Raw genomic sequence first — 27,234 nt, 5'->3', positions numbered from 1 at the left:
GTCGAGGAGAAAATTGTGACTCAGAGAGCAGAGAGAAAAACCCCTCCCTTTTTACACTTCAGAGCCCTGTGATCTACTTCATCATGTGACATTGCTGGTGCCAGAGGGATGCTTGGATGGAGCAAATGATTTTGTCAGCCAGGTTGCATCCTCCACAATTCACCCACTCTCTCTCTGTGCACCATCATCCTCATAGTGTTGCACTAAAAAGCACTGATAATTTACCTGATTTTGTACAACCACTCTTCAGTTAGGCTGTTCTGGGAGGTGAGGGTATGGTAGTTAAGAAGATGTGTAGGAACAGGCTTTAAGGCTCGTCCTATCTTCAGGAAATTATCTAATGGCTTTAAATGACAGCTGCATGGGGGAGACCTCTCAGTCCCTAAATACTATTTGTATTTAAATACTATACATAAATAGTATATAAATACTATTTCCCTAGGTATTGGTCTAGGTATGGGACTTCACAAAGAAGAGAGGTTCTTCACAGGCCCAAACCTGCCTGATCAACGGAGCAGGCTCACCTCATGACCGGAGACAACCTGCAAATACCACATGGTTAAAAGCATGGGATCTTTTTGCTGGCCAAAGCAAGACCAGTGGGATCCATCCCCACCAAAACCTTTCATTTAGAAAAAAATGTTTCATGTATAAATATTTCTATGGTGAAAATTACAGTAAAATAGTCCATTAGCAAAGAAAGGAACTCTGCTTTCTGGCAGGCACAGAACTTTTCAAGAAGTGAAGATGAAAATCCATGTTTTCTGTTGAACTTGATCTCTTCATATATCTTTCCTATCATCCCCTGGTATTTCCCAGCCAGGCCAAAAATTCAGTGAACAAGAGTGCCACTATGCATTGAACCTCCTGATGGCAGGTCTGCAGTGCTCCCATCTGTGGTATGATCAGAAAAGTCTCATGAGTGGGTAGCTTTTTTTTTCTGTGCAGACATTAGAACTTACTTAAGTAGCTAGCTGTTATGTCTGATGACCCAAGTAGTTCTTTGGCTACACTCCAGCAGCAAAGAAGATACAAAATTAAGGGCTGTAAGTTGGCAGTTACCTTCTGACTAATCTTTCCTCCTCAACTGCCAGTTCGATCCACCTCTTCATATTTTAGGGAAGCTCATGTGAAGATGCTGAGAAACTGAAAGAGGCCTTACTATTTTCACTGTATATGTGGAAATTTAATAAAATTGTTACCTAACTTGTTCAGCATATTGCTATGTGATTGGACATTTTAAAATTAAAATGCATTGAATTTTGTACAGGTTTATAGCCTTGTTCAAATGATCATTTAAATGAAAGCACTGAAAAACCTAATGTTGGTGAGATTTTTATCAATGACCCAGCTGTGAGTATGTGTGTTCCCAAAAAGATAAACTGAAAATAAATCACGTGAAGTGTGGATGCCTTTGGCAGAATCAAAGGCAGAAGTCCTTCTAGGAACCAGAGGCGTGCTGAGAGCACACTGAGAGAATGCAAATATAACACACATGCATTTTTAATACCCACCCTTTGCTTTAAGATGCACATACTGCACTCAGGTAAGAATCTGAGGTACCTATAAAATCACACAATCTTTAGATACTCTCATCTGAGCTGGATATAACTTAAATGAAGCATTCTGCAAGCATATTCAGATTTTAATACAGTTAGATAGAGAGCATAAATGGCTAGGTGGCCAAGAATGGTGTGCCTAAGAAGTTTATCTCATTACACTGCAAGAATAGTGAAGCAGATTTTTATAAATGCTACCCTGAAATTTAGGAATAGCGCTTCAGTATTTTTTTTCCAAATATAAGACTTTATTTAGCTATTATGTATAGACAGAAAAAAATAACATAAGTACAATTTTATAACAAAAATATTAAACATAAAAAGGAGTAAAAGAAAATTAAACTTGAAATAGACTAGGAACACTGCACTTAAAAATGAGAGAAAGATGTAAAAATAAACCAGTGAAAAAGCATTCTTCCTGAGATTTGTGAGACTGGGAAGGGTAGTGGCAGGAGATAGGAGAGAAAAGCACTCTGCTGGTTTCTTAGTTTACATTTAACCTACGTGGCTCACAAGAAAGGATGTATTTAAGTCTCCCTTAAACAAGTCTTTAAAATATTTATTTGGGTTTAAGTGTTCAGTAAATAAGTACTTGCTGTCACACACTTCCTTCAACACTTAAAAGACCATCTCCACTAGCTCTGCATACAAGGTTTCAACAAACACGTTAATGCTGATTTATGAGTTACCACTCATGGGCACACCTGCAGCCAGTGCCTGCTCTAGTGCTCTTTGAAACCCATAAAATAGGAGGTAAGGCTGGTTTGCTACATCCAAAATGGAAGAAATTCATATTAACTTGAATCAGCCTGTATTTGCTGCAAGTTCCCAACCGTGGTAGTTACCCCACTGGCACACTGCAGTTTGCTATACCAAGGTAATTGGCTGGCATGTCCATGTACACATAACCCTGTATTAGACTAAGACTATATGAAGATAACAAGATTGCTTAAAAAAAAAAAAAATTAAATATGAGGGTTAATTGAGATCTAGAATATGGAAATATGACAGATGTGAGAAGTTTAGTGATGAAGACTATGTAAAAGTTGATGATCATAGTTCTTAAACACAATGTGCATAAAAAGTTTAGAAGCTACCAGCAGTATTGAGGGTATAGATTAAGATCAGTTCAGAGCCCACTAAGAATTCTGCTAATCTACATGTTCCTCTTGGTAGATAAAGAAAAAAAAACATCTTGGAACACTTTATTCCCACATCTCGCTCAGAATTTGAGATTTTTCCCTAGCCCCCCTCCCCAGAAAGCACAGGAGGCTGGGATATAGTCCAGCTGCTGTCAATCATGCTGAAGAGCTGGCTCTAATTGTGATAGATTCAAGCATGTGCCTCTGCCTTTCTTGTCTGAGCTAGAACAAGTCTGCAGAGAGCCAGCTCTCCTACTACCAGCACAGTTCAGAGCAGCAAACGCCGCACTTGCTTCTGAACAAAAATAAACAGTTTGATGGTATAACTGCATCTACACTAGGTTCTGCCAGGACAGCAGTTAGATGCCATTTTATTTTTAGTATTCCTAGCCTACATAAGTATGCGAGCAAGCCTTTTAAATATAGACCTAGCCTTCATATTTTTCTTCATTAGAGCTCTAGCAGAATGCCTAAAATGTAAACCACATCACAGAATATCCAGAATATGGGCTACAGGAACAGCATATACTTACTACTTTGCTCAGGTATATATTCACTTTTCTATTATTATTGTAATATACACTACATAAAAGAGAAAAAAAGCAGAATTATCTAAATCACATATGCTCAGTGCTTCATAAAAGACTAAAATCGTATCACAGACAGTAAAATTAATGTCAAAGGTACTGTGCATTTTAGAAGATAAAATTCTATAATTTATCCAATTGCCTATGACAAACATGAAATGGAAATTAGGAAGATGTATTTAGGGGATATATATTTTGCACAGATAACCAGACTAGCAGAATGCTGTAATTTTTACAAACTTTAGATTTTAATTTTGATGGACTGTTGACTGCTAATAATTTTTAAATTTTGCCATTATTTTATTTTTAAGATTTATCTTGTAACATTGCCACAAGGTCATTTTATCTCCATCTAACGGCATCTATATCTTAATATTAAAACAATAACTACCCAGAAAAGGGCATTTCCCAGGGAGTAATGACTGGCTGGGAGGAGTTGATGGCCTGAGGCACTGCTGAGGGCCATTAACCCTGGCCAGTCATTAATCGCCAGGAAATGCCCTGCACCAAGGTTGTTATAGCTATTTTAAGCACAGATTGAAGGGGGTGAAATGGACATCTGAGCATACAGGGGGTCTAATGCATGATGCCATTTCCTTTGTTGCAGTTTATGGAGGACATTTCTACAATCTACAATCCTGATTCCCATCCAGATCACACAGATCGTTTTGGAGCACTCTATTACGCACACAGTAACTCACCAAACTGAGAAAACAGTTAGGATTTTTAAGAGATTGTCGTTTCCCTCTAAATAATAGCCTGCATATTCACACTTTAATAAGATGAAAAGAAATATGCAACTCTTCATGTCACTGTCAGCAGAATTACATTCTAGAAATATCTTTTTAATCACACTGTCTTTATGTTTAGGGCATTTCCTTTGTCAATACTCCTACTTAATGACCGCTCACATATCTCTGCAGAAAAGGAATTTTTAGCAGCAACTGCCAAAGCACATCCTGAAGCAGCTTCTGCTGATGCTAGCCATTAAGGAGTTTGTCTTTTCCAGTAATCAAGCAGATTGGGTCATTTTCTAGGAGATGGTTGGTGAATTATTTCAGAAACTGCTTTAATTTTGTCCTACTTTTTACCCTAAGGCTAAAGTTTTAAAGATGGTTCATAGACCTCACAGAACTGTGAAAATTGTTCTTTTTTTTCCAGGGATCAATAAATCACTTTTTAAATCAAAAAGGATATTCTTAGCATATGTACAAATAGTCTTCTGCCTTACTGAACTACTCACTATTTTTCAAACCCTAGCCGTGACAGTAAAACAAACAAAATAAGTCACGGCTTTATAACATGCATAGGAAAGAACTACAGTTCTCCACTAAACTAGTCTGACGTTTCTCAACAAAGCCATAGTTTCCAAGTGCAAAACATAAAAGACCTCACATTTTTCCTCAAGGTCCTAATTTGTCACCACAAACATGTACATCTGAATCATAAATTGATTGTAAATATCTCCGTGAACTTACCATGTTGTCCTATTTTCAGTTACAAATTGCAGTTTCCAGCAACAGATAACGTGCTTTCTTAAAATAAAATTCCCTCAAATTGATGGCCAGAATACGTATTTCCACTTCTTTGCCAGATTAGTAACTGTATTTTTTAAAAATTTAGAATAAAAAATCCCCCAGTGGGAATATTGTGCAGTTGGGATCAAACACTATGACATGTACTGCACAGTCATTTGAACATGCATGATCAGACATTGTCTCTGGGTAAATTTTTAGCAGATTTTCTTGTATCACTGGATTGTCTGAGGTGACCCTCTGGAAATGGAGCAAATCTTAGTGAATTGAAAGCAGCATCTCAATTACAAACCCGTTAGCACATCATTTCAGACTAGTACAAAATAAAATATATACATATCAGCTTCAGTTCCAGTAATGTAGTTACATGCTAATCAGGTTGTCAAAACGTGATACAGGAACAGTGGTCCAAAGGCTGAGACAGGACTGGGAGGCAGAGAGGGCTTCTAATCTTGGGTGCCAACCTAACAGCTCCTCTTTGTGCACTGACAGTGTAAATCCACAGGAATGGTTACGCAGCTCAGTCCCCTTTCTCCCACATGCACCAGCAGCAGCTCCCTAGGGCAAGCTCACAGTAGTATTTCCCTAGAAAACTTGCCCAGCTTTTAAGAAATCTGTGGCATACGAATTCCCTGAGTCAGAGGTGATGCTTTCAAATAGCTTTTCCAGTAGGTTTTTCTCAACCTGTATGTACCTCTGGGACTGGCAGTGGCCTGTAAGAATGAGCTCCACAGCTGCCGAGCCATGTGGTGAAGAATCTCCTATCACTCATTTCCACCTATCACCCTTCTGGTTCCAATCCAGAAAGATGTGAATCACACAGTATATTCAAAATGTGAAGGGGGAAAAAAAAAGAATCAACACGCTGGCATAGTGATGGGTTTTGCTATGTTTTCTTCCTTTCCTAGAAATTCTGTGTTTGATAAGCTTTATTTCAATGTTATTCAGCATTAAGCTGAGATTTTCATAGTGCTCTCTTACTGTAACCCCAGTATAGTTAGCTTGCTATCACTCACTGTACATATAAATTTATCACTGGTTTATCCCATGTGCATACTACTTTCATTTTTTTTTTCTGGAAGTTCATTGGCCAATCACTCAGTACTGCAAGATTCTTCACAACCCTTTTATGTCAGCTCTCATCTTTATCTCCCTACATTACACACTATTATCAGCAAAGTTTACATTCTTAAAATTCTCTGTCTTTTTCAGATTGTTAATAAACATTTTAAATAGCACAGAACACAGTACAGATCCCTAAAGAATTTTTCTGCAGCTCTCTATCCATGGTGAAAATTGCCCATTTATTCCTTAACATTGTTTCCTTATGTTTAACTGGTTATTTATTCATGTAGGTTTCTTCCTCTAATCTTATGATAACTTAATTACTTTCAAATTCTTCAGTGAAGGACCCTATCAAACACTTCTGGAAACCCAAGCTCACTTTATCATCTGAGTTTCTCTTGATGTCCTCAAAGAACTTTTTTTTTTTTTTTGGCATAACATACTACAAAGGGGATTCTTTACTCTTTGTTTGTTTTCTTTTTACTAGCTCTATCTTTAGAACAGCTTTTACCAATTTGCATTGGATAAAAGATTTCAAGCCTGTAGTTCCCCAGATCTCTCCCAGAAAGGAGATTTTACATGGACTCCATGACACTTCTTTGCTACTTTTCAAGCCTGAAGCAGATCTGCTATAGCCAACATGACTATCAAAACATGCTGGTGATAGATGAGAATTTTCCTGTATTTTCTCATTTTTTTACTAACACCTAAGCCTCAAGGAGTGAAAATTTACACCACCATATTTTTTAGCTCAGACCCATCTCTATTAATATTCAGGTCATGTGAGACTTAAGCATTTTTTATGTGTTGTGGAAGAGCCTTTCCAGAAAAATTTCCTTCCTTATAAGCAAATGTAATCTCAAATACACAATACATCAACGTTTCTGTTACCAGACTGCTTTGCTCACTGTGAAAATTGGACTTCTTGCCAAATTCCTCCTTAGACTGAACATGGAAAAAATGCATCCTGCTGGCTCACCAAGAGCTGAACCTGGATCAGGAGCAATGAGGACACCCTCAGGATGGGGAAGAGTGGAAGTTTCCCTGGAACATGCAGAGGTACGTTGTCAACGTGTCTGCTGTTCTTTCTGGTCAGCTTTTTTCCTTCTCTTTTCTAAAAAGTGTTTTTCTTTATTGTTTTTCATCCTCCCTTTTTCTGGTGGTGAATGACAAAGAGAAAAAGGGAATGTGGTCAATATGCTCTGAGATGTCTTCCTTTCTACCCACTGCAGCAGTCACTGGAACAGAGGAGTTATGGCCGTTCTTGTGCTCCACACTCTCTAGGGCCAAGTGATTTAGTTCCTGGACAAGGCAATCAGTGTGAGTGCCTTATTCCAACCTTACCTTTCCTCTTCAGCTAGGATTTCCTCTGATGTTAAGGGAATGGGCCTGCTTCCAGTTTTCTGTAGTGAAAGGGATCTTTTCCATATGGTGAATTTAACAACTGCTGCGTGGGTTTTTTCACCTCCTACCAAGCATCCATGACGGCTGGCTTTGGGAAGTTTAAGCTGCAGCAATAACAACTTCTGGAGCTTTTTAAACGTGATTTGTGGGCCTGAAATTCAGATGAAGTAACCCAGGTAGCTGTTCTGCACTTCTGGGAGTGTGCAGGCTTCTAGACAGCCCAGCTTGCGGTTCTCTCCCCTTGTGCTCTGCCCTTTTCAGTTCATGTGGAGAAGCATCTGGACTTTCAGCAAGGATCCTCTGATAAGCCTGAGAATGCACAGCACATACCCTCCCCATTCAGGTGACTCGACACTGGTACCAAGTGAGGTCCCCATGGGCATGGCCCTACCTGATTTTTAGAAATGTTTTAGTCCAAGTTTGTAGATACTGAGCTTGTCAAGAAGCACGCGATTTATCATACAGTAGGTATTTGGAGTACAAAGTATCATTTCCCTGTGATGGAAAGGTAAAGCTATCTATACTAGCCCTAGGAAGAGCAAAACTATTACTTTTTATAACCTGAAGCAAGTGCATGACTGGTTTCGCAAAATGCAAATACTATGTACAACATCCCACAGGCCTCTAAATATCCATTAAAAGCAAAAGCTATAATAATACCTGCAAAATTAAACAAAGTATTCCTAATACCGCTAGTGAGAAATCCAACTTTGACCTTCTCACAGTAAAGCTGTGAGGTGTATGATTCCTCTGTATCTTAAAAAAGTTTTCCACCTAATGTCCCTTAATTTTAAGTCTCAAAGGAGATCTACAGCAATTTTAGATATTCTGGTCAATTCCTCTCAGTAACCAGATGACAGGGTCTACTATTAGTGCAGACTTAGCAAGGAAAAAGGTTTATATAAACAGATAAATGCTGGTCCCAGTCTATAGACAAAACCCGTTCTTAAAACCCAAGCAGGTCCAACATATAAGACTGAAATATAGGACACCACTTCAGGGATCACACTGGCAAACCCATTAAACTTCCCCATGTAAACTATCCAAATAACTGTTGCAAGTCTATTTCTATTCACCTTATAACTTCATCTTTTTGAACATTGCATGTTTCTGCACCAAAATTTATTTGTAGGAGAAATGCACTCATATATGCCTGTTAAGACTGCATTTTTCTTCCTCTGTAGCCCCTTATCTTAAACCAAGAACACACAAACACCAAATCCAAACAAAACCAGCAGCCTTATTTCATACTGCTGTGGTTGAAAAAAAATTCATATTATAAAAAACTAATTACACCATTCCAAGAGATTAAAAAAAAACCCCAAACAATCCAAAAAATCAAAAGCCAACAAAACCCCCACAATGCTACAAAGAAGTTGGTTACCAGCCTGGGATCCAGTGATCTGTTCTCTCACACTCTCTAGCATGGCTACTCCCAACAGGTGTTCCTGGGACATTCTGAACAAAATGTTGAACAAAAATACATCTTTAACAGTTCCAGCCTTGAAAAGCTGCTCTCTGCTGAGTAACTGTCAGAGAGACTGTCAGCAACATTCTGCAAGCAGCAGAACAAACATTAAGACAAGAGTTTTCAGCTTAGTTTGGGGGTCCATGAGTACTAATGTTTCTAGCAGAAGAGGTTTCTCAATTCAACGCATCATGACACTGCTATCTGAATCACAGATTCAGTGTCACAGCTGACAATCTGGTATCCTATGTACATTCCCTAGAGTCATGCAGAAGATCAAACTAATTTGTGTTGAGCTAGGAGGCCAAAAACTTACTTTTAAGACTTCAGTATACTAGCATAGAAATATTAAAAAAATATTCAATTTGGCATCTTTTTCCAAGATCCCAGTTCTTTCTTGTGGTACAAAGTTCTCAGAAATTTTCTTGTTTGTGATGGACTTCTCTTAGTCTGGTAGGGAATGACATTTCCCCTTCAATCTATTTTATGAAGTGTCCTGTCAAAGCCCTTATTTGTATTGCTGTGACCTCCTGCGCATACTCAGACCCAAACTAATTTGCATACTGAGGTTTTTAATTGATTTGCTTACCTTATTACCATCTACAGGGCACCAATTATAGGAAGGTGTAGAAAGACTATTTAGCAACTGTGTTCATCACCTTCTAAGTGAAACCTTGGTACACATTTTTCTGCAGAGAAGTATTTTACTATTTTCAAACCTTGCTCTTCTCAAGCTTGTTCTCCTCAGTGCAAATGCTAAAGAGTTTACAGCTCCTTGCTTTACCAGCTCACCAAGACATACTGCCACCACCAGTATACACAGTTCCCAGCACAGATAATGGCCAGATTGTAGCTATTGTAAGTATGTGAATATAAAATTTTAGCAGTAAGTTCTCCCCCCAGGCTTTTAAACTTTTTTTTTAAACTTTCTCAGCCACTTCCCAATGATTAAATTTTGTAGACATTTGCTAATGTAAAACTGATTGTTTTTTTCCGCACAGTTTTCATTCCTGTTCATATCATTAGGTGAGTTCTACTCAGCTAAACTCATATTTCCTAGGTAAATTAATTTCTTGAATATACTATAAACTGTCATCTTTCCAGCCACATTTCGGCTGAAAAGTACACCAACACACCACATAATCAGGTATCTCCTTGGTGAATAAAATATGAAAGTGGGACTTGTTGTGACATTAGCGTTAGTTCTTTTACCCCACTAACTAAAGCACTTTAACCCCTGCGCATCCCAGTTATGGCCTAGTCATGAACTGACAACTTTATGCATTTCACACCTGTGGGAGGGTGACCCCAGTAAGCAGCTGTTGATAATACTTCACCAGCTAACATAAAAAAATCCAGACACCTTCTGCTTTCTCCTCTGCTTGGACCCTTACAATATTTTATTCACTGCCAGTGGAACTGAAGCAAGTTCCTGGTGGTGGCAGCTCTTCCCTCATCCACTTGAAGTGGATTTGGGGTTGAAGGGAGAAGCTAATAGGAGACCAGGAAAGACTGCCAGGCAGAGAATATTTGCAAGCTACAAGCAAGAATCAGGACGCAGAAGAAACAAAGAATGAGGCTACCCACTACAGGGGTGAAGACAGCACAAGGGAGATGCTAGTTCCTGATTTATAGAGGCAACATGTCACAGTTAAGTGACATTGCCCACTGAGCTGTGACTGGTGGTCCTCTTTTGCATAACCCATTGCAAAATTCAGTTTTCATCCTAGCCTCTGTTGGGGGAATTTAGCTGCCCTTTATGGTTTGCTTCTTCCCAATGGCACAAGATAGAATGCTGTTGTGGGATCATCTTCTAGTGAGGTGCCTATTTTGCTCATATCCTTTTCATCTGTAACATAAATCTTACTCTAACTTGTATTTCACAGTAAAAGTAATTATGTGTAAGTTTTGATGGGCTTTTAAAATTTGCCTTAGTAAGATAAGTTTTTTTTACTGTAATCACTTGTATCCTCATCTGTTTGGCCTTCATTTGAGCAGAAAATGTCATTCTTTGGTTGTTAATTAAGTTCACGCGAACAGTTCTCAGAAACTGGTTTTGGTTTTAACAAAACACACAAAGCTGAAAAAAGCCTTTCTAGAGGAGTGAACAGCAATTGGGTGAAGAAAATTCTGCAAGCTGTAATTATATAGAATATCTCAAAATAAACACCAAGAGACTTCTCCTCAGTGAACAAAATTCTGTTTTCAGTTAGCAACAAATTTACCATTATAATTATATGACAGTTCTTAGATGAGTTCACAGGCATGTTTTAAAAATCCCTGTAAGCAATGCCAAGGTCTACTGCTGGGTGCTGCTTCCCCTATGCCCACGCAGGTGTTGCCAGCCTCAAAGATGCCACAGTAGCAGCCATAGTCAATGTGCAGAAACTGAATTCACATTCTCAAAGTAATAACTCACATATAATGAGGGATGATCAGAGGATGTTCACCCCAGGAACTCTAGAAGAGTGGGACTTCCTCATCCCACACACAACGCTAGGTCTCAGAAAATTCAAATCTTCCTTTTGAAATGCTGCTAGTGCTTTTCCTCACAGAAGAGAATGGTTTGATCTCAAGCATAAAGTGCTGTGAGGGATTTTTGGTGAAGACTGCAGTGGGATAGCATTCCCACAGAAGAAATGGCCAACAGTCTGCCTGCATGCAATACCCAGGACTTTCACTTAAAATCAAAATCAGGGAATGGGATATTATCTTTCGGTTCATGCTTTCATTATGATGAAGCTCAGTCACAGTTAATAAAATGACAAGAATCTCAGCAGAGAAACACAGTCTATCCACAGTAAGTAGGATATTAAACATGCCTTACTTTTACTATCAATATGAAATGTTTAAACACTTTTATACTTGCTGATGTGCACATTTAAACACCAGGGATAAGAAAAACCCCTTGATTATCTTCATGTCATAATGTATTTAGGAATGTTCACTTATTTTGCTTATAGTTGAACCATGGAGGTAATAACTTCAAGACAGAAGACATGCAGGCTCTGGGATTTCAAGTTCTATCCATTCAAGATAATGACTGAGGAGAATTTTACTTTCTACCTCGTTGTCCTTATTCACAAGAACAGTAGCTGAAAGCCATTTATGCCAGCTAGCTGGTGTCATTGCTCCCAACCATGATTACTATCTTTGAGACAGATACTCCCCAGAGCCAAACAAGCTCTAACAAAACTCTATCCTTGTAGTGAAGTTAACTTTAAGTATTGGGTTTTTTTCACCAAGAGCACTCAATTGCTTATAAAAATCCCATAAGCATCTTACATATCTGGATTAAGAATGAAAAGAACACATTCATTTCATGATCAAATTCAATTCACAGTAATAACTCTTATTATAAATTACATATGCTCTTAAATACAAAATTATTCACAACAGAACTGCCAAGCATCCACACTGGATCAACTCTTTTCCTTGATATTATCTACTTGAAACTAAACATCAGCCTAACTAAAAAAATCATTATTGTCCTCTACATAACAGCAATTTCACAGAATTTTCTGTCATAAATAATATTTGGATGGGCTTTCCTGGTTCTTAACAATGTACCTGTATGTCAGTAAAGCAATTTGCATTCTATTGAATAAATACTATGTGTTTCCACGGATCTGTAAACTAGAGATTCCAAGTAAGTATGTTGCATCTTTATGACTGAGTGGCACTTACGTGGTTTGGAAAGTCAGCCTTCAGTTCAGTAATGCTTTTACACCAATATGCTGCTGTTTTCTCGCTGATCAGTTCAATGTTTAGGAAAGAGCCTTGGCCTGGGCCATACAGAGGACCTGAAGTAGTTCCACGCACAATCCTTGGAGAAACATTGGTCACAATATCCTGCAAAACAGCAAATTCTGTCAGATGGATTTTGAAAAGTGAGGCATGTGTTGATGATACATATTATATAATATAAGCTAAAATGTAACAGGTATGTTAAAAATCTACTACTATTATGAGCAAAAGCTACAACTACTGGGCAGTTCCCTAAATTAGCAGATTCTCCAATTAAATTCTTTACGTCAGGGGAGAAAAATGTTTGCTCTGTGTGTGAAATGGTATGATAATCATGAAGGAAATGCCAATATGGAATACCTAAGAACAGCCATACAAAATATCATTCAAATAGTGCTTCTGTGTTGGGCATACAAGACCTTGTGTAGAAACCTGTGGGGGCCTCAGTCTATTGCCCCCAAAGGTGATCAAAGTTCATGTCCTACACTCACAGGTGAAGCTCAGAGAGGTGCAGCTCACCAGCCTCTCTGCTGCAAAGGCAGGGGCCAGGCACGAGCAAAAGTCCACCAATACATCAAACTTCACAAGTAAAACCGTATGATTAAAAGAGATAAAAATCAAAACATAAAACACAAAAATAGTGAAAATAAAGATTAATATTGTAAAGTATGACATTTCTGAAGGTCAGTGTGAGGTTAGCAAACAATTTTGAAACATACAGTAAACACACAAAATGTTGACTTGTTTAGTAGTCCTAATTAAGCTACGATGTCACCAGATCTATATTAACAAAGAACCGTAAATTCTGACATTATTTAAAACTAAAGAGAAACATAGATGGCAAAATGTTCCTTTTGCCAATTTCCAATTAAAAATAATTTTGAGTAAAGGTCATTTATTTACAAACGTATCAGAATTATTTGTTTAAGTACCCCTCCTAACCATCTTGTCATTTTTAGTGAGATAACATGAACCTCTATTAGTATATAGCAATTAAGGTAAATTTACATATTTTAATTAAGAAGCATCCCATATAAAACAATTAGGGTAATAGGCATACTAACTGGATTTCATAACATTTGGACGTTTTTCCAGCTAGATAGACAGGAAACCTTAATTAGCATTAATTAGCACTGATCTGCATATGTTTGATAAGGCATACCCTTGCCACAAAAGATTATTTATTCCTGAATCTGCCAAATGCTGCAGTTACAGAGGATAAAGGGACTTTTCTTCACATTGTATGTAAATTTGAGGCAATCTTAATTTGCTTATAAAATTGAATTAATAAAGTTGAATTATTACACAGTAAATACGCACTAATATTTTATATTGATAGATAATTATATGTCCATTTTCATATGTAAAAATCATACAAGGTAATCTCACCAGTTCATCTATTTTCAGACCTAGTAAGTCTGGAGCATGGACCCCACATTAATGCCCATTTTTCCTATTATAATATTTTCCCTTCATTGCAAAAGCTTCACCTCCCTCTCAACAGTTAAGTTATATTTTCAGAAAAAAATAATTCAGAACACTTTCTGAATTTATGCAAACCAAAACCATACAGAAAAATGCACTTCCCTTGCTCCCTGAACAAATTACGAAAACTGAAGTTTATGCAGAAGAACCATTTACATCAGTTTGCTCCACATTATCCTCTTGAGCATTTCGCTTCTTTTAAATTGCCTCAGAGGAGCTTGTGCTTTGACTTCATCCTAGAAAGCTGTTCATGCACACTGGCCACCACCCCCTGTGAGGAAACAGGCAGCCGGTGACTGGCAGTGCGACCTGAGTCCTTCGGGCACAGGGTGCACGTGGGCACGTGCAGCTGGCAGTGACCTTGACCGTGCTGCAAGCAACCACGGGCTGCCTTCTCCCCTGCTCCAAAGCAGTCAGCAGCCACGTAGCTACTGTAGCATGGCACTAAGCCTGAGTGAACAGCCTGTCTGCTGGTGGGAATAAACTCCTGGGTTTAGTGCAAATTATGATCATGTGCGTGGTCTGACTTCCATTTTGCGGCTCGCTTGTGTGCATGTTTGCCAGATAATGCTTAGAGCCACTGATGGTACTGTTTGTTATCTCACTCTGCACAAGCCTTGGTGTTCTTCCACTCACTTTCATTTTACTACAGGTAAGAATTCAAAGACTGAGATACTACTGCCTAGATTATACCTCTTGTGGGCCTCTCTCTAAGCCTCTGTCTGCCTCCATGCAAAAGCACTCCCAAGTTTTCCTCTTTGCCTTGGGTCTCCAGGCAATCTCTTCTCCCTTCTATGGAGACCCCTGCACAGACCCTGCAACTGCTGCTGAAGCCACATGGCTTTGACACACTCTTTCCCAGAGCTCAGTTATAGTCAACATCTGAGTGACAACTTCTCTCTCCAGGATCCCACAGAGTTGAATCAGAGAATGCACAGACTTTGCAAACTGTCTCAAAAGCAGACATTCTTCACTTTAATGACCACAAGAGATACACAGAGCTATGTGAAATAGTAAACACACATACATCTCTCTGCCTACATTTCCTCACTGCAGAATTTTCCTTGAGATTTTGTGAGATCCCTTTTGGTGCTCAGGGACCTTCTCCTCCCATTCCCCAGCAGCACAGACATCAGTTTCTTCCAATGAAGAAGCAGCTTCACTGCCTCCCTACTGCCTCTGTGTCACAAGACCTCTTTGGTGTGTCCATGCATCACTTTATCTCTCCTGACCAAGCTGTTTCTGCTTCCAAAAATCCTTCCTGGCTTTGAAATCCAAACATTACCACCTGGCTGCTTTGTCTTGGCTCTTCCCGGGAGGAATATGCTGTCCTTATTTAAGATCTCGTTCCTCATTTGCCCCTCATAGTTAAGAGTTAAACTAAATGGAAAGAGTCTGTAATGACTGACACTCTGGCACTCCTCCTGTCTCTCGTTAGCACATGACAGCCCCAGACACTGGGAGACTCACAGTTCATGGAAACAAAATGGAATTTATAACTTATGTGATCATTCAAGGAATCTGTCTATGTACATACAAAATAAAATCACACAAGTGACAGAAAATTGTCTCTTTGAGATGAGTGTGAAATACCTACACTTGAGGAACTTGCCTTACCAACCTCTTCATCTTTTGTTTCCTGACATGGCTATGAGAAAGCTGAACAAGGAAAGAGTTGGGCAAAGGATCTATTGGCTGGGCTTAGCCAACTTCATGACCCTTGGTCTTAGGAATGAATTTTACATGGTACCACAGGTATCATGTTTCACTAAAACAGGAAATTCTGGTGGCTAGCCAATCGCTATTGCTTTCTCCAAAACCAGCAGATAAGGGCAGAGCAGCTGACATAGGCCTTGTGCTCCAGTCCATGGGGTTTGTGACAAACCACCTGCTGGTGTTTTAATTGAGCACTGACTTCTCCTGTTTGTAGGAATTGTGAGGCCAAATGCTGGCACTGATAATTCCTTTTCTTTTCTGAAACGCCAGTTTTTTCCTTTTATCCCAACTATGCACACAACCCTTTTATTGTTAATAAAAATTGCTGTGTGCCTAAAAAGCCACAACAGAACTGACATAAGAAGCCTGACAAGAAGTACTTCAGGGTTTGAACCTCAAAACTTTATCGGTTCTAAACAAAGAGATGATCTGAGCAATGAGCTGGTCTGATTCCTGCATGCAGGTGAGAGGAGAGGTCCACATACAGGAATAGAAGAATGTCCCCAGTGTCCAAAACAAATAAAGGATCTAACTCCCCCATTCAATGGAGACAATGTATGGTCCTTGAGAAAAACAGCACTTTCACGTACTCTGAAGACCAAGGACAGAAGACTTTTAACAAAGAGCTAGGGGAGAACAAAGCTTCTATCTTTCCACACTAAAAAACAAAGCCATGTGGAAAAAAAAAAAAAGAAAAAGAAAAATTGAAATAATTGGCAAAGATAACAGAAAATACCACATAAAATTACTCTGTTTCATGGGGAAGTATTGAAATTCAAGGTGGATTTGGGGATTAAGGAAACTGTATTCAGTACTAGATTACAGCAAAACAACCTGTTTTGGGGTTAATGTAAATGAAGAGAAACAGTGACAACAAATAGAATCAAGGGCCAACCGTGAATCATGAATATTTCAGTTACTGAATTTCTTTCATTGCCTCAAAAGCTTATTCATTTCTCCAGGAAAGCACTGCAGAAACAATCACACTAATCCTGCAAATACCTCTAGTTCAGGACATCACCAAAGAAAGTGGTGTGACAAAGATAAAAGCACTAACATCCTGCTGCTTTTGGATTCCCCTCTTCTGCATATGACCAATTCTGGTATTCTAGTAATCTGAGACTGAGTTAATTTGCATTACACATATATTTCTGTTCCTGTTGATTAATTAATTAACACACTGAAAAGACGACCCAAGGCATTGATCAGGCCCCATTTGCTCTAATAATCTCTGAACTCTGCAATCAGATCATTGAATTCTAAACTACTTAAGTCTAATGGGCTGGGAGATTTGAGGCAACATTTTAAAGTCCAGACACTGAGCAGCTTTTAGTCAGCTAAATTTAAATAAGGGCATGTATCAATATATCAGTCCATACCTTACTAGTCATTCTGAAATTTGTTTTGCTTCACACTGTCCACATTTGCAATTGGTAATTGCCACAGATTTTTGTGTTGTAAAATTGCAACCATGCTGCCTATAATGACCAATGAAAGCAGGACTGCAGGGGCATTTCAAGTTTTAGGGCATCCAAAGGGTTGTTGGGCGCAGTGCTAGATCATGCGATAAGTACATCCATTGTGTGTTTCTCCTAAACCAATCAGCAGAGAAATAATTCACATTGTGAATATTAACACTGTCATCTGAGGGCATGGAAGTTAATGACACGTAGAAATTAATCAAGCCATTCGCCTCTCTCTCAGAATTATTGTTTTAAGGGAACCAAGAAGATAGCACTTCATTAACTGAGTTCACTTTTTATTTCATAATCATGTCCCTCAGAAACTAAAAAAAAAAGGGTAAAAAAAAAAAAAGTATTTGGAGAAAAGCACGTTGAGACCAGTTGCAGAAAAGCAGTCTCCCAAGAGGTATGCCACCTCATGCCTGTTCAGTTGATGTAGCTATACTAGGCAAATACAATAAAAGATATATAACAAAAATAACCAAGAGAATAAATCTCTATGATTTTTCCTATCAAAGTTCTAATGTGTTTCTATTGATTTGCAGAGCTCAAAACATTCTTTTTCTGACCAATTTTTTTTCAAAATATTTCAGCTAACAGTACGTTAATGAACACTTGAAATAACAGGGTTGCTGTGGGGAAAAGAGGGGTAAAATTAAAGAAAACTGGAAAGTTACAAAAATTGCAGTTAATGTACATGCTAAGGGGGATGAAACAGAATATGGAGAGGAGTGGAAAATTACAGACACAGTTATAACAGTATGGAAAATTATAGGGAGAAAATGTGGTTGCTACTTCTTGGATGGAATGCAGTCAACATACCCAACTTCCCACACACAATACATGCTCCACCCAAACATAAAAAATAGTATAAAAGTAAGTTAAAATTGGGGAGAAGATAGGGAAGACTCCATCCCACCTTCTGGGATCAGCTGAAGGGAGCCATCTTCTCACCCGTAGGGATGCCTATTGGGTAAGAACTGTACTTTTATGTACACTGATTACCTCCAAGCTAGCTTTTGTTAGGAATTAGAGCTTATCCATATATAGCTTTGAATACAATCTTGCAGCCATATACTATCACCAGCCATCTTTGAACTTTAACCTGTCACAATCTTCTATTACATTAATAAAGAATGCTATTCTGTAAACTGTTAGTGGGAGTTCTTCAAGGGCACTGGCAGTTGCTGGCAGTGGGTCATATACTCAATTGTGGAGCCCCAGGAAGGGCTGTCTCTCATGCTGTCAGTGTGTGACCCTGAACATGTCAGAGGAGCTGCCCTCTGATCCAGTGACTGCTCAGTGAAGGGTCCCCGTAATGGGACACTGACAGACTGGGCAGGCACAAGGCTGTCAGCTTTCCTGGGACACTGACAGACTAATCAAAACACAAAGGGGTTGAGAAAATCACCCCTTTCACATGACAGTGGTTTAAGAGAACACCTGGGCATTTTTATTCTGGATATGGAAAGAAAATAAATGAATTGTAGCTTTAATTAATATATTAAGCAACTGTACAACTATTCACTCTTGAAATACAGCTGTTCTGCAATGTAAATGGCTGACGCACAATTAAGATTTTTGGATTTTAAAAATACATTTAATCATACTATAACAGGTGCTTACTTCACTCTGAGAGACACAGAGAACTTGCCTTGCAGCACTGGCCCCCAAAGTCAATGAAAGTCACTTCATACTTCAAATTAAGCTTTTCTCAGCTTTAACATATGAAAGCAGATAGGAATTAGTGACCATTGTCAGTTTTTTTTCATTAGTATGAGAAAAAAGATTAAACACAATGAGCAGATTACTATTTCTAACAGAGTTAATTTATTTGACCTTTCTTTCTTCTAGGAAAGGAGGGCGTTATACTTGCCAAGCAGAGTATGCATCTGTACGTTCCTGGGGCTGCTGCTCACTAAACGTCAATGTGAGCACCAAAGCAGCCACAATGGCCTCTTTGTGAAGGAGAGATCTAAATAAATACCTTATTACGGTATTTTAGTCCAGTATGTCAAAACAGCACACCTGAAGTTAGTACACAATAAACTGCAATGTGAAAAACCAGCTCAAACATAAGTTTCTACCTTACTATGTTCAATACACCACCTTCTTTAATTGAATAACAAAGTACAGTAGCTGAAATATGCAGTTATTTAACCAAATTATGATGTGCTTTTCTCCCCAACATTTCAAAAATATATCCAAAAGGTTGTATAGACTTCAAAATCTAGTGTGTGTGAAATGTTTTCTGAGCTTATTTTCTAAATGTTTTAATCAACCCCCCAACATCAAGATTCAGTTTTCCCTAATTACAGTAGAACTTTATTACAATTTCACCTACATGAAAATATGGAGGAGACATTGCCTTTTTCTGCCTAATATCGCAGTGAAAGCATTCTGGAAATCTGGCTCACTGCTGTTTGCACACCCTCATAGATACGAACGGCATCACAGACTTATGTCCTCGTAATTCCCTGCCAACTCTCACTCAAGGTCTTGTGATGATTTGCCTCTTCTGTGACTCAGCTGTCTAGCCAGACTGTGTCTAGTATCACCCCTTCTGGAGCTTTAACCATCCACAAAAGGCAAGTGAAACCTGAAGCAACAATACCACTGCACACAGCACTGTTCCTATACAACCTTTCCGACTGCTGCCTCCCCTCCTCTCCATCAGAAGTGAGACATACTACATCTCTGCAGGGTTTCTTTCATGAGGCCCAAAGCACTGACTTGCTCTCCTGAATTTCCCCAAGTCAGATTTTCCAGCTGAACTGGAAGATAAATGCTCAGCAAGGACCTCTACAAACACAAAACCATTCCAACAGTTACAACTGTGAAGACCTGATCTAGTAGAGCAGGATTTTTGCAAAACATGGGAAGATTTAGTGGCTCATGAAGAAAGGCAGGAAAATTTGCTTTTGATTTCTGCCCAAGGAGGTTTGATGTAGCCACTGGCTGGCACCTTCCAGTGCACAAACCACTGCTATGTTGCATGCAATGCTGCCTGTTGAATTTGTAACACCTGCATTTAGCATCTTTTTAGTGAGGGAATAGGCCAGACTTTATTCTTCCCATATGAGCACAAAACCTCATCCATGTCACTTCCTCACACTCTCCTTCTCTTCCCCTCAGTGCACACAGAGGCATTTTTTAAAAATGAAAACCACCTTGACAGAAAAACTTATCTCAGAACTTCCCACCATGCAGAAACTGCTCTAATCTCTCTGCCACCAGGTATGAGAAATAAAGTACCATAAAGACACTTCTTTTTTTTCATTGCTTTGTCTACACCTAGCCCTCTCTCTCCTCTTCATTGCTCTCCTTTTCTTGAAGACAGATAGTATATCATGATAATATGAGGTAAAATAATTATTTTTAAGTTATTTCACCAAAATAAGAACTGAATTTAAAAATATAGTACTTCCTCAGCCTTCCAGCATTTTTCACATTGGTGATTTAAAGCATAAGTGTTCTGATCTCTCCACTAGTACAGAACACATCTTGAAAAGGAACCTTGCTGTAACTTACAAATTGTGCTTCTGCAGCTTTTACATACAAGATCTATTATGCTACAGAGGGGAAAAGAATACCTTAAAAATATTCTTATCTGTCTTTTGATGTCTGTCCTGTGTTTGCAAAGATGAAAGTACCCAAATCTGTACTTATATTTCGGAAGTGTGGAACACAAACAGTGCTTGTAAATCTTCCTTAATATCCTGCTTTATTTCTTGACTGACTAAGCTGAGTTATGCATACTATTTTTAAAAAATAATAGTCCATTACCTCATAAATGCTTTTACAACATTAAACTATTGCATTTGTGTTTATTAAACCAATTTAACACTACAGCTTCAGCGAGTAAGCTGGCTTTCCAAATCACTAAGTTAGCACAGAAAACTGCAGCCCCTCAAGGGAAAAAGCAGCGCCGTCAGGACTTTGGAGAAAAACTGCTGAACCACTCATATTGTGTGTGAAAGACAAATGACAAGTAAGAGGTTTAGTTACCACATATTTGATGTGTTTCTATACTGTCTCATTAGTGCTTTAAGATTTAACCATGAGAACGCATGAGAAACTTCAAAATTTACAGACACCGAACTTCATTTCTACCTAAGCTGTTATCATTGCTGCTTGCTCAGCACACCTTCCTTACTAATGCAATTCCCAGACAGAAGGCCATCAGTACAATAACTTGTGATGAAGACAGCAAAACCCCAAGCTCTTCAGATAATCTTACTAGATCAGTGTATTAAAAAAAAAAAATAAAATTTGCTCTCTTTACCTGAGAATAATTGTGGAACAATCCCATCCCCACTGTAAGTCAAACAGAAATGGTTTGCTGCCCTTGCTTAAAACAACAGCCATCCCCCAAACTTTGTTCATTCAGACATGACAGTTCATCTAGAAGCTGCAATATTAATATTAATATTAATATTAATATTAATTAATAATAATTAATATTAATTAATTAATATTAAGCTGCAACTTAAGCTTCATAAAATAATAAATTAGGAGGTTCAAAACCAATACAAACTATGAGAAGAAGTACAAAAAATTAGAGTAACAACTATAATATTTATGTCAAATCTACAATTTTTTTCTAGCTGAGTTGTGTATTTCATAAGAAAATGAAGTATTTGATCTTTGCTGACAATTACATTTGCTTGAGCGGTTTAAAAAAACCCCACTTTTTACAACACAAGGCCACATTGCTTTAAAATTAAAGCATTTAATTTTTTTCTCTTTTTTTGCATATTTGCTTGTTTTCTAAGCATTAGAATATAAGGGCACTTTTACTGTAATTACGAAAGATAATTTTTAAAATGTATTATTTCCTACAGCACTTTGTCTTGACAAACAATTACTAGATATCACATTCAACAGAATACAAAAAGCAATTTCTATCAGAAGGTTAAAATTAGTCTTTGAACAAAAGATGCTTTCAAAGCAAATCCAAATTCTCATCAGCTTTATATCAGTTTCTCTGTGAGAGACAGAGAAGTGAGGGATGGAAAGAAGAGAAAGAAAAAAAAACCTGAAGGACATTTGAAAAATTTCCTGCTAATGTTCAGTGTGAGCACACATTTTATCAGCTTTCTGATAAAGGTCTAAGCAGAAGGACATGATTAAATTTCTGCTGTCAAACTGTATTGTGGTCAAAAACTACACCCATCAAAGAAGAGAGAAGTAGAACTTACAGTTCTTGAAAGAAAGTTGTATCTGTATGCAGATATTCACTTTTGGATCTGTTTTTGCAGTTCGGGGTTATTGGTTGGATTTGACGATCCTAAGGGTCTTTGCCAACCTAAATGATTCTATGATTGTTGAGTCTTGGTGTTTTGATATAGTAAACTACCTAATCAACAAATGGTTGCTTTAGCTGACTGATGAGAAAAATGTTCAGTAATTTCCTTAAAACATTAATTAATTTTCAGTAAGAGGTCACAAGAACAGAAAACTACAATACAAATGATGCAATGCTAACCATTTGAGAAGAAAATGGAATAAAATAGCAGTACATGGGTAAATAAAATACCTGCACTGATTGCAACTTTTGATCTGTATCCCAACCTGAAATTTCTGTTCCATGGCTTTTAAGGACCTGTGTACCTTCACAAAGGTGGAAAATTAATGCATAATAACTGAAATACAGTACTTCAGTCTATAATGCTTACCCTTGGGACTACAGTGGATTTAGATCATAAAAACTTAGCTTGCATTAACAGATTAATTATTTTACAGACATCTAAAAATATTAGTCCATTTTCAGTTGTTAGGGAATATCATCCTCTAATCAGTGGTCAAAACTTGATGTGATGTAAATCTACTTAATTGACCAAATAAAGGAGCAGCAATTCTTAAGACTACTTTCTAGATGAGTGCTACTGAATGGCCCCATGAAATGGGAATAAAAAGGCACTTTTAAAGAAGTGTGAGTCTAAGAAAATCAGGGAGGAACATAGGGAAGAACCCTTAAAAAAATAAGATCCAGGAAGGAGAAGGAAGAATTTGCATTAAATATTATATACATTATATATTTGCATCAGGAAGTTTGAAAGAGTCACTAAAGGGAGACATGCTTACAAGGAGTATACAAATTCTCTTCTTGTACTTGATGGGGACACCAAATTAATATTATTTTTTCAAACATCATCATTAGACAAAACTCAATGTTAGTTTCCATAACATTGTTTTCTAATTGCTAAACAAAATACTGTAGGAAGGCAATAGGGCAACATCAGTATCGGGAGGTTCCTAACAGGATGACCTAGAAGCCAAGACACACAAGACCACAGAATGAGCTTCTCTGGAAGAAAAATAGAAAAGAATTGCAGTTCATCTCATAATTCTAACACAGCAATACTAATGGCTGCTAATTAGGCATGTAACTTCACACTGGAAAAAGCACAGAGGTAACTATTTATCTAAGAGACAATACTACATGGATTAAAAAAGCTCCTGTCAACAACTCTGGACACCTGTACCAAGCTCATTTATTGCCTAATTAAATATTAACATGTCCTGATAGAATCTGTGGTATAATTTTAATTACTGTTTTCTCACAGGGAAGCCATATAATCAATGTATTTCTAGCTGTTCCTAGAGGCTGTTTTGTAAAACTCCATTAGTAAATTGTGAACCATCACTAAAATATTTTCCTCCAGATTTCTCTAAGTAAATCAAGACTATTATATTCTCCTAGGAGGAGGGGAGACTAGATGCCTACCTTCAGGGGAAAAATAAATGATTTCTTCAATAATCAAGAATAAAAATCTTTTAACTACAGTCCTATTTAAAGACTTGTTAAAATTCTTGCACAAAGAATCAACATCAGGGAGTTACAGATCACCAAAGTTATATTTAAATTTATGTATAATCCAAAATATTTTTATTGCTGGATTGAGTAATTAGGATGAGAGTCACATTACTTCCTTCAAGCATGTATTTAAATTTTCTGCTGGGGATGAATTGCAAATACTGAGGTACGTCTTGAACCTACCTTCATATTTTCTTTTTCCATTAGGATTAAGGATGCTAAGTACTATAAGCATTGATTAACATTTGTGTGTATTTAGGGGTGCGAAATGCAAGGACAATACAAATTCTGTTTGGGATGCTATTTAAATAGCTACATATGTAACTTTCAAAGTATCAATTCTCCAGGTAGCATTAAACAATTTCAAGTCATAGAAAAAGAGGTACAGGGAAGATGGAAATATCTAAGGGAATATTTTGCTTTGCATTCCAAGATAATCTAGCCATAGATTACTACTTTGATAACTGAGCTCTTAAACATTAACTTTGTTTTGAACATACTCCTTTTATCTTTTTCTATGTAAAAATCCTCTGGAAGCCAAAGGGTCTTTTGTAAGAGCAGGGATTTCAAGGCTAAGCCACAGTCTCAGAGCCTGATTATACAGAGATCTGGATACAAAAATCATGGGGATAAACAAACCATGAAAATATCAGTCCCTGTGAATTTTAGCTCAGCATTTGAACATCTTGTAAGAGATTCAAACCAATTTTAATTCAGCACTACATTTTAGACGGGATCTTTAAAATAGATTTTGATTTTTGCTGGAGGCCTCATCTACCTTAAAATTCATGAAAAAACCCTGGCATTTTCCTCTTTGTATTGGCTACAGAGTAAGGAGCCACATAAGAATATTGCATGAAAACTTTTAGATTTTATGTTCATAGACATAAAAGTAGTTGAACTACTTTCCATAATAGGTTCAAGCTAAAAAGAGGAAAAAATCAATTAATTGACAACATTCTTTCAAAATTACTTTTCTGTGAATCAACTTGCAAGGAATCTCAAATCATGCACTGAAAATAAAACTATCATCCTGAATTAATTACCATTTTTGTAATGACTAATAGGTTTTTTCTGACCCCCTGAATCACGGAACAAACTCTGCTGGCATATTTTGATTGATAAGCATTCTTTAGCAGGATGGCTCATACAGAACTTGGGGGAGGATGTAAACATCCCAGGGAGTGCATTTGGAAATGCAAATCCTGGGTGGACCAAGCTCAGGAAGGGTAGAACCAGCATACCCGGGTCTGTCATCGGGAGATCTGAGTCCTCTGAGAGCACCGTGTGATCATCCATCAGTCATCACAAGGGTACCACACATGGGCTCAATAATCTAGACAGAAATGGCTTTTTCCACTTGAGAGCTTCAAAGTGGAGATTTCCTGCCTGATGGGCTGATTCTGCTTTTCCAGACTGAGCTCTTAATAAATAAACATTCAGTGTTTGCAGATGTTATACCCTCTCTGACAGGCAGAAATCCATGTAGAGAAGTGCTGAAGTGCACATAGAATTTTTATGCCAAAGGACAAGCTCTGTTTCCCATCTGCTTGTGGCAGATTGTCGGGGTTTGACGCAGACACAGAGGCCCCATCTCAAGTCTGGTTTTCCTCTACATTCACCTGAAGTTTTCATAGCAGTAGCTTAGTCAATGCCTATTAACTTTTTTAAATGCCCATGAAAAATGACACATTCTATTGGCTTTCAAAAATCCACCCTGTGGGACATAAAGCACAAATTTAATACAGCAAAAAGATCAAAGCTCATTAAAATATTCTTGTAAGAACCAAAAGCAGCCATGATACATGGAAATTCCTAGCAGGACCATTCTCCTGTTTACCACCAAGGAAAAACAATATTCTAAGCTAGGCATGTCCTTTTTCATCAAATGTATAACAAGTCCCAAACCCCAGCCCTCTCTGGAGTCATTGCTCAGGTCTGTCAGTTAAGTAAATATGCTCATCAGAGGATCTAGCAGGCACACACAGATAAGGTAGATATGAAGTCCATTCCCCCTGAAATCAATAGGAAGATGGTTGTTAGACACTATAATTGAGTTAGGGTTTCATTTGGGAATCTGTTGTAAATGTTCCCACTCTTACTGCCACAGGGGTGCAAGAAAGTATATGACAGCTGGGGCTGGATCTCTGGCACCATTAATGGCACAGCCAGCTGAGACCTGCTACAAAAGGCTTGTACATGCTCAAAACTGGAATACTAAGAGTAAGTCTGTCCTGAGCTAGAGAGGGCAGAACAGGGATTGCCTTTGCCTCCTTCTTCCTACCATGGAAACGTGGAGTTTAAAGCACAGCTCACTGCAAAACATCACTAAGAAACAGGATATACCCATTACTTCCACGTGCCAGATCACAGGAGCAATCTCACTCCAAGGGCGGTGAAGCCAAGTTTGCATCAGGGCCAAGGAGGGCTCCACAACACCGACACCCAGCGTTACCTCATACACCCAGGAATTACCAAGGCTCTTCTCAGCCCAAAGCCTATCCCCACATACGGAGACTCATCTATACAGCATAGTCTATGCTCAATTAATGCGCCAAACAATTAAGTATATAGGCAGGCAGAGACAGCACATTTCTGGTTTTGGAGGAATTACGGGTCTGGATTTTTACACCTCAGCTATTTTAGACAACCTTCCCCTAGTGCAGCCAGTACTACAGGGCAGGGCAGACTTCTTTGCTGCCCACCTAGGACAGGACGGATAAAACTGTTCTGTACACACACTAGTGCAGCAGGAACTCGTGGGATTTAAAGGGGATTTTGTAAACTACAATGCAAAACACTGTAGTGCAGATCCCAAGAGGATCAACAAAATCTGACAAATTCTTAAACTACACTCACAGAAACTAGTTATTGTAGGATTGTATTGTAGTTGTAGAGTTATTTTAAGATGGAAACCAATTGGGCATTACATAAACTCTTTATGCCACACATTTTCTCACAACTTATATTCATATATTTTAATTTTATTTAAACATATATGCCATATATATACCAATATGCAAAACAAATTGCATAATTTTTAAATTTGCATAATCCATACTTCAGTGAAGTTTTTTTTGCTTTTTTTTTTAGTTTTGGTACTCTTTAAACCATAGCCTCCTTAAGGCAAAAAACCTGTTTAAAATCTAACTCACACCATTATTCTGTGATATTTAGTGTCATTAGTGGTAATAACCCTTCTTAACTGGGCCCATTCCTGCAACTAATTTAGTTTACACAGTT

At 38.0% G+C, this 27,234-nt stretch overlaps 1 protein-coding gene across 8 annotated transcripts in view; it reads right to left on the bottom strand.

Annotated features, from left to right (window-relative positions):
* The window catches only part of DPYD (dihydropyrimidine dehydrogenase), a 366,543-nt gene that overhangs the window by 121,719 nt on the left and 217,590 nt on the right, over nt 1–27,234 (bottom strand). For all 8 annotated transcript variants that reach the window (XM_069022646.1, XM_069022644.1, XM_069022647.1 and 5 more), the window contains one exon: nt 12,448–12,612. In XM_069022646.1, coding sequence (XP_068878747.1) covers nt 12,448–12,612 — 165 coding nt within the window. The remainder of the gene's footprint in view (nt 1–12,447; nt 12,613–27,234) is intronic.

Source organism: Aphelocoma coerulescens, chromosome 8, assembly GCF_041296385.1.
Source record: "Aphelocoma coerulescens isolate FSJ_1873_10779 chromosome 8, UR_Acoe_1.0, whole genome shotgun sequence".
In the NCBI taxonomy this organism is placed as follows: domain Eukaryota; kingdom Metazoa; phylum Chordata; class Aves; order Passeriformes; family Corvidae; genus Aphelocoma; species Aphelocoma coerulescens.
The sequence above is the reverse complement of the archived record's forward strand: the minus strand, read 5'-3'. Positions and strand labels throughout refer to the sequence as shown.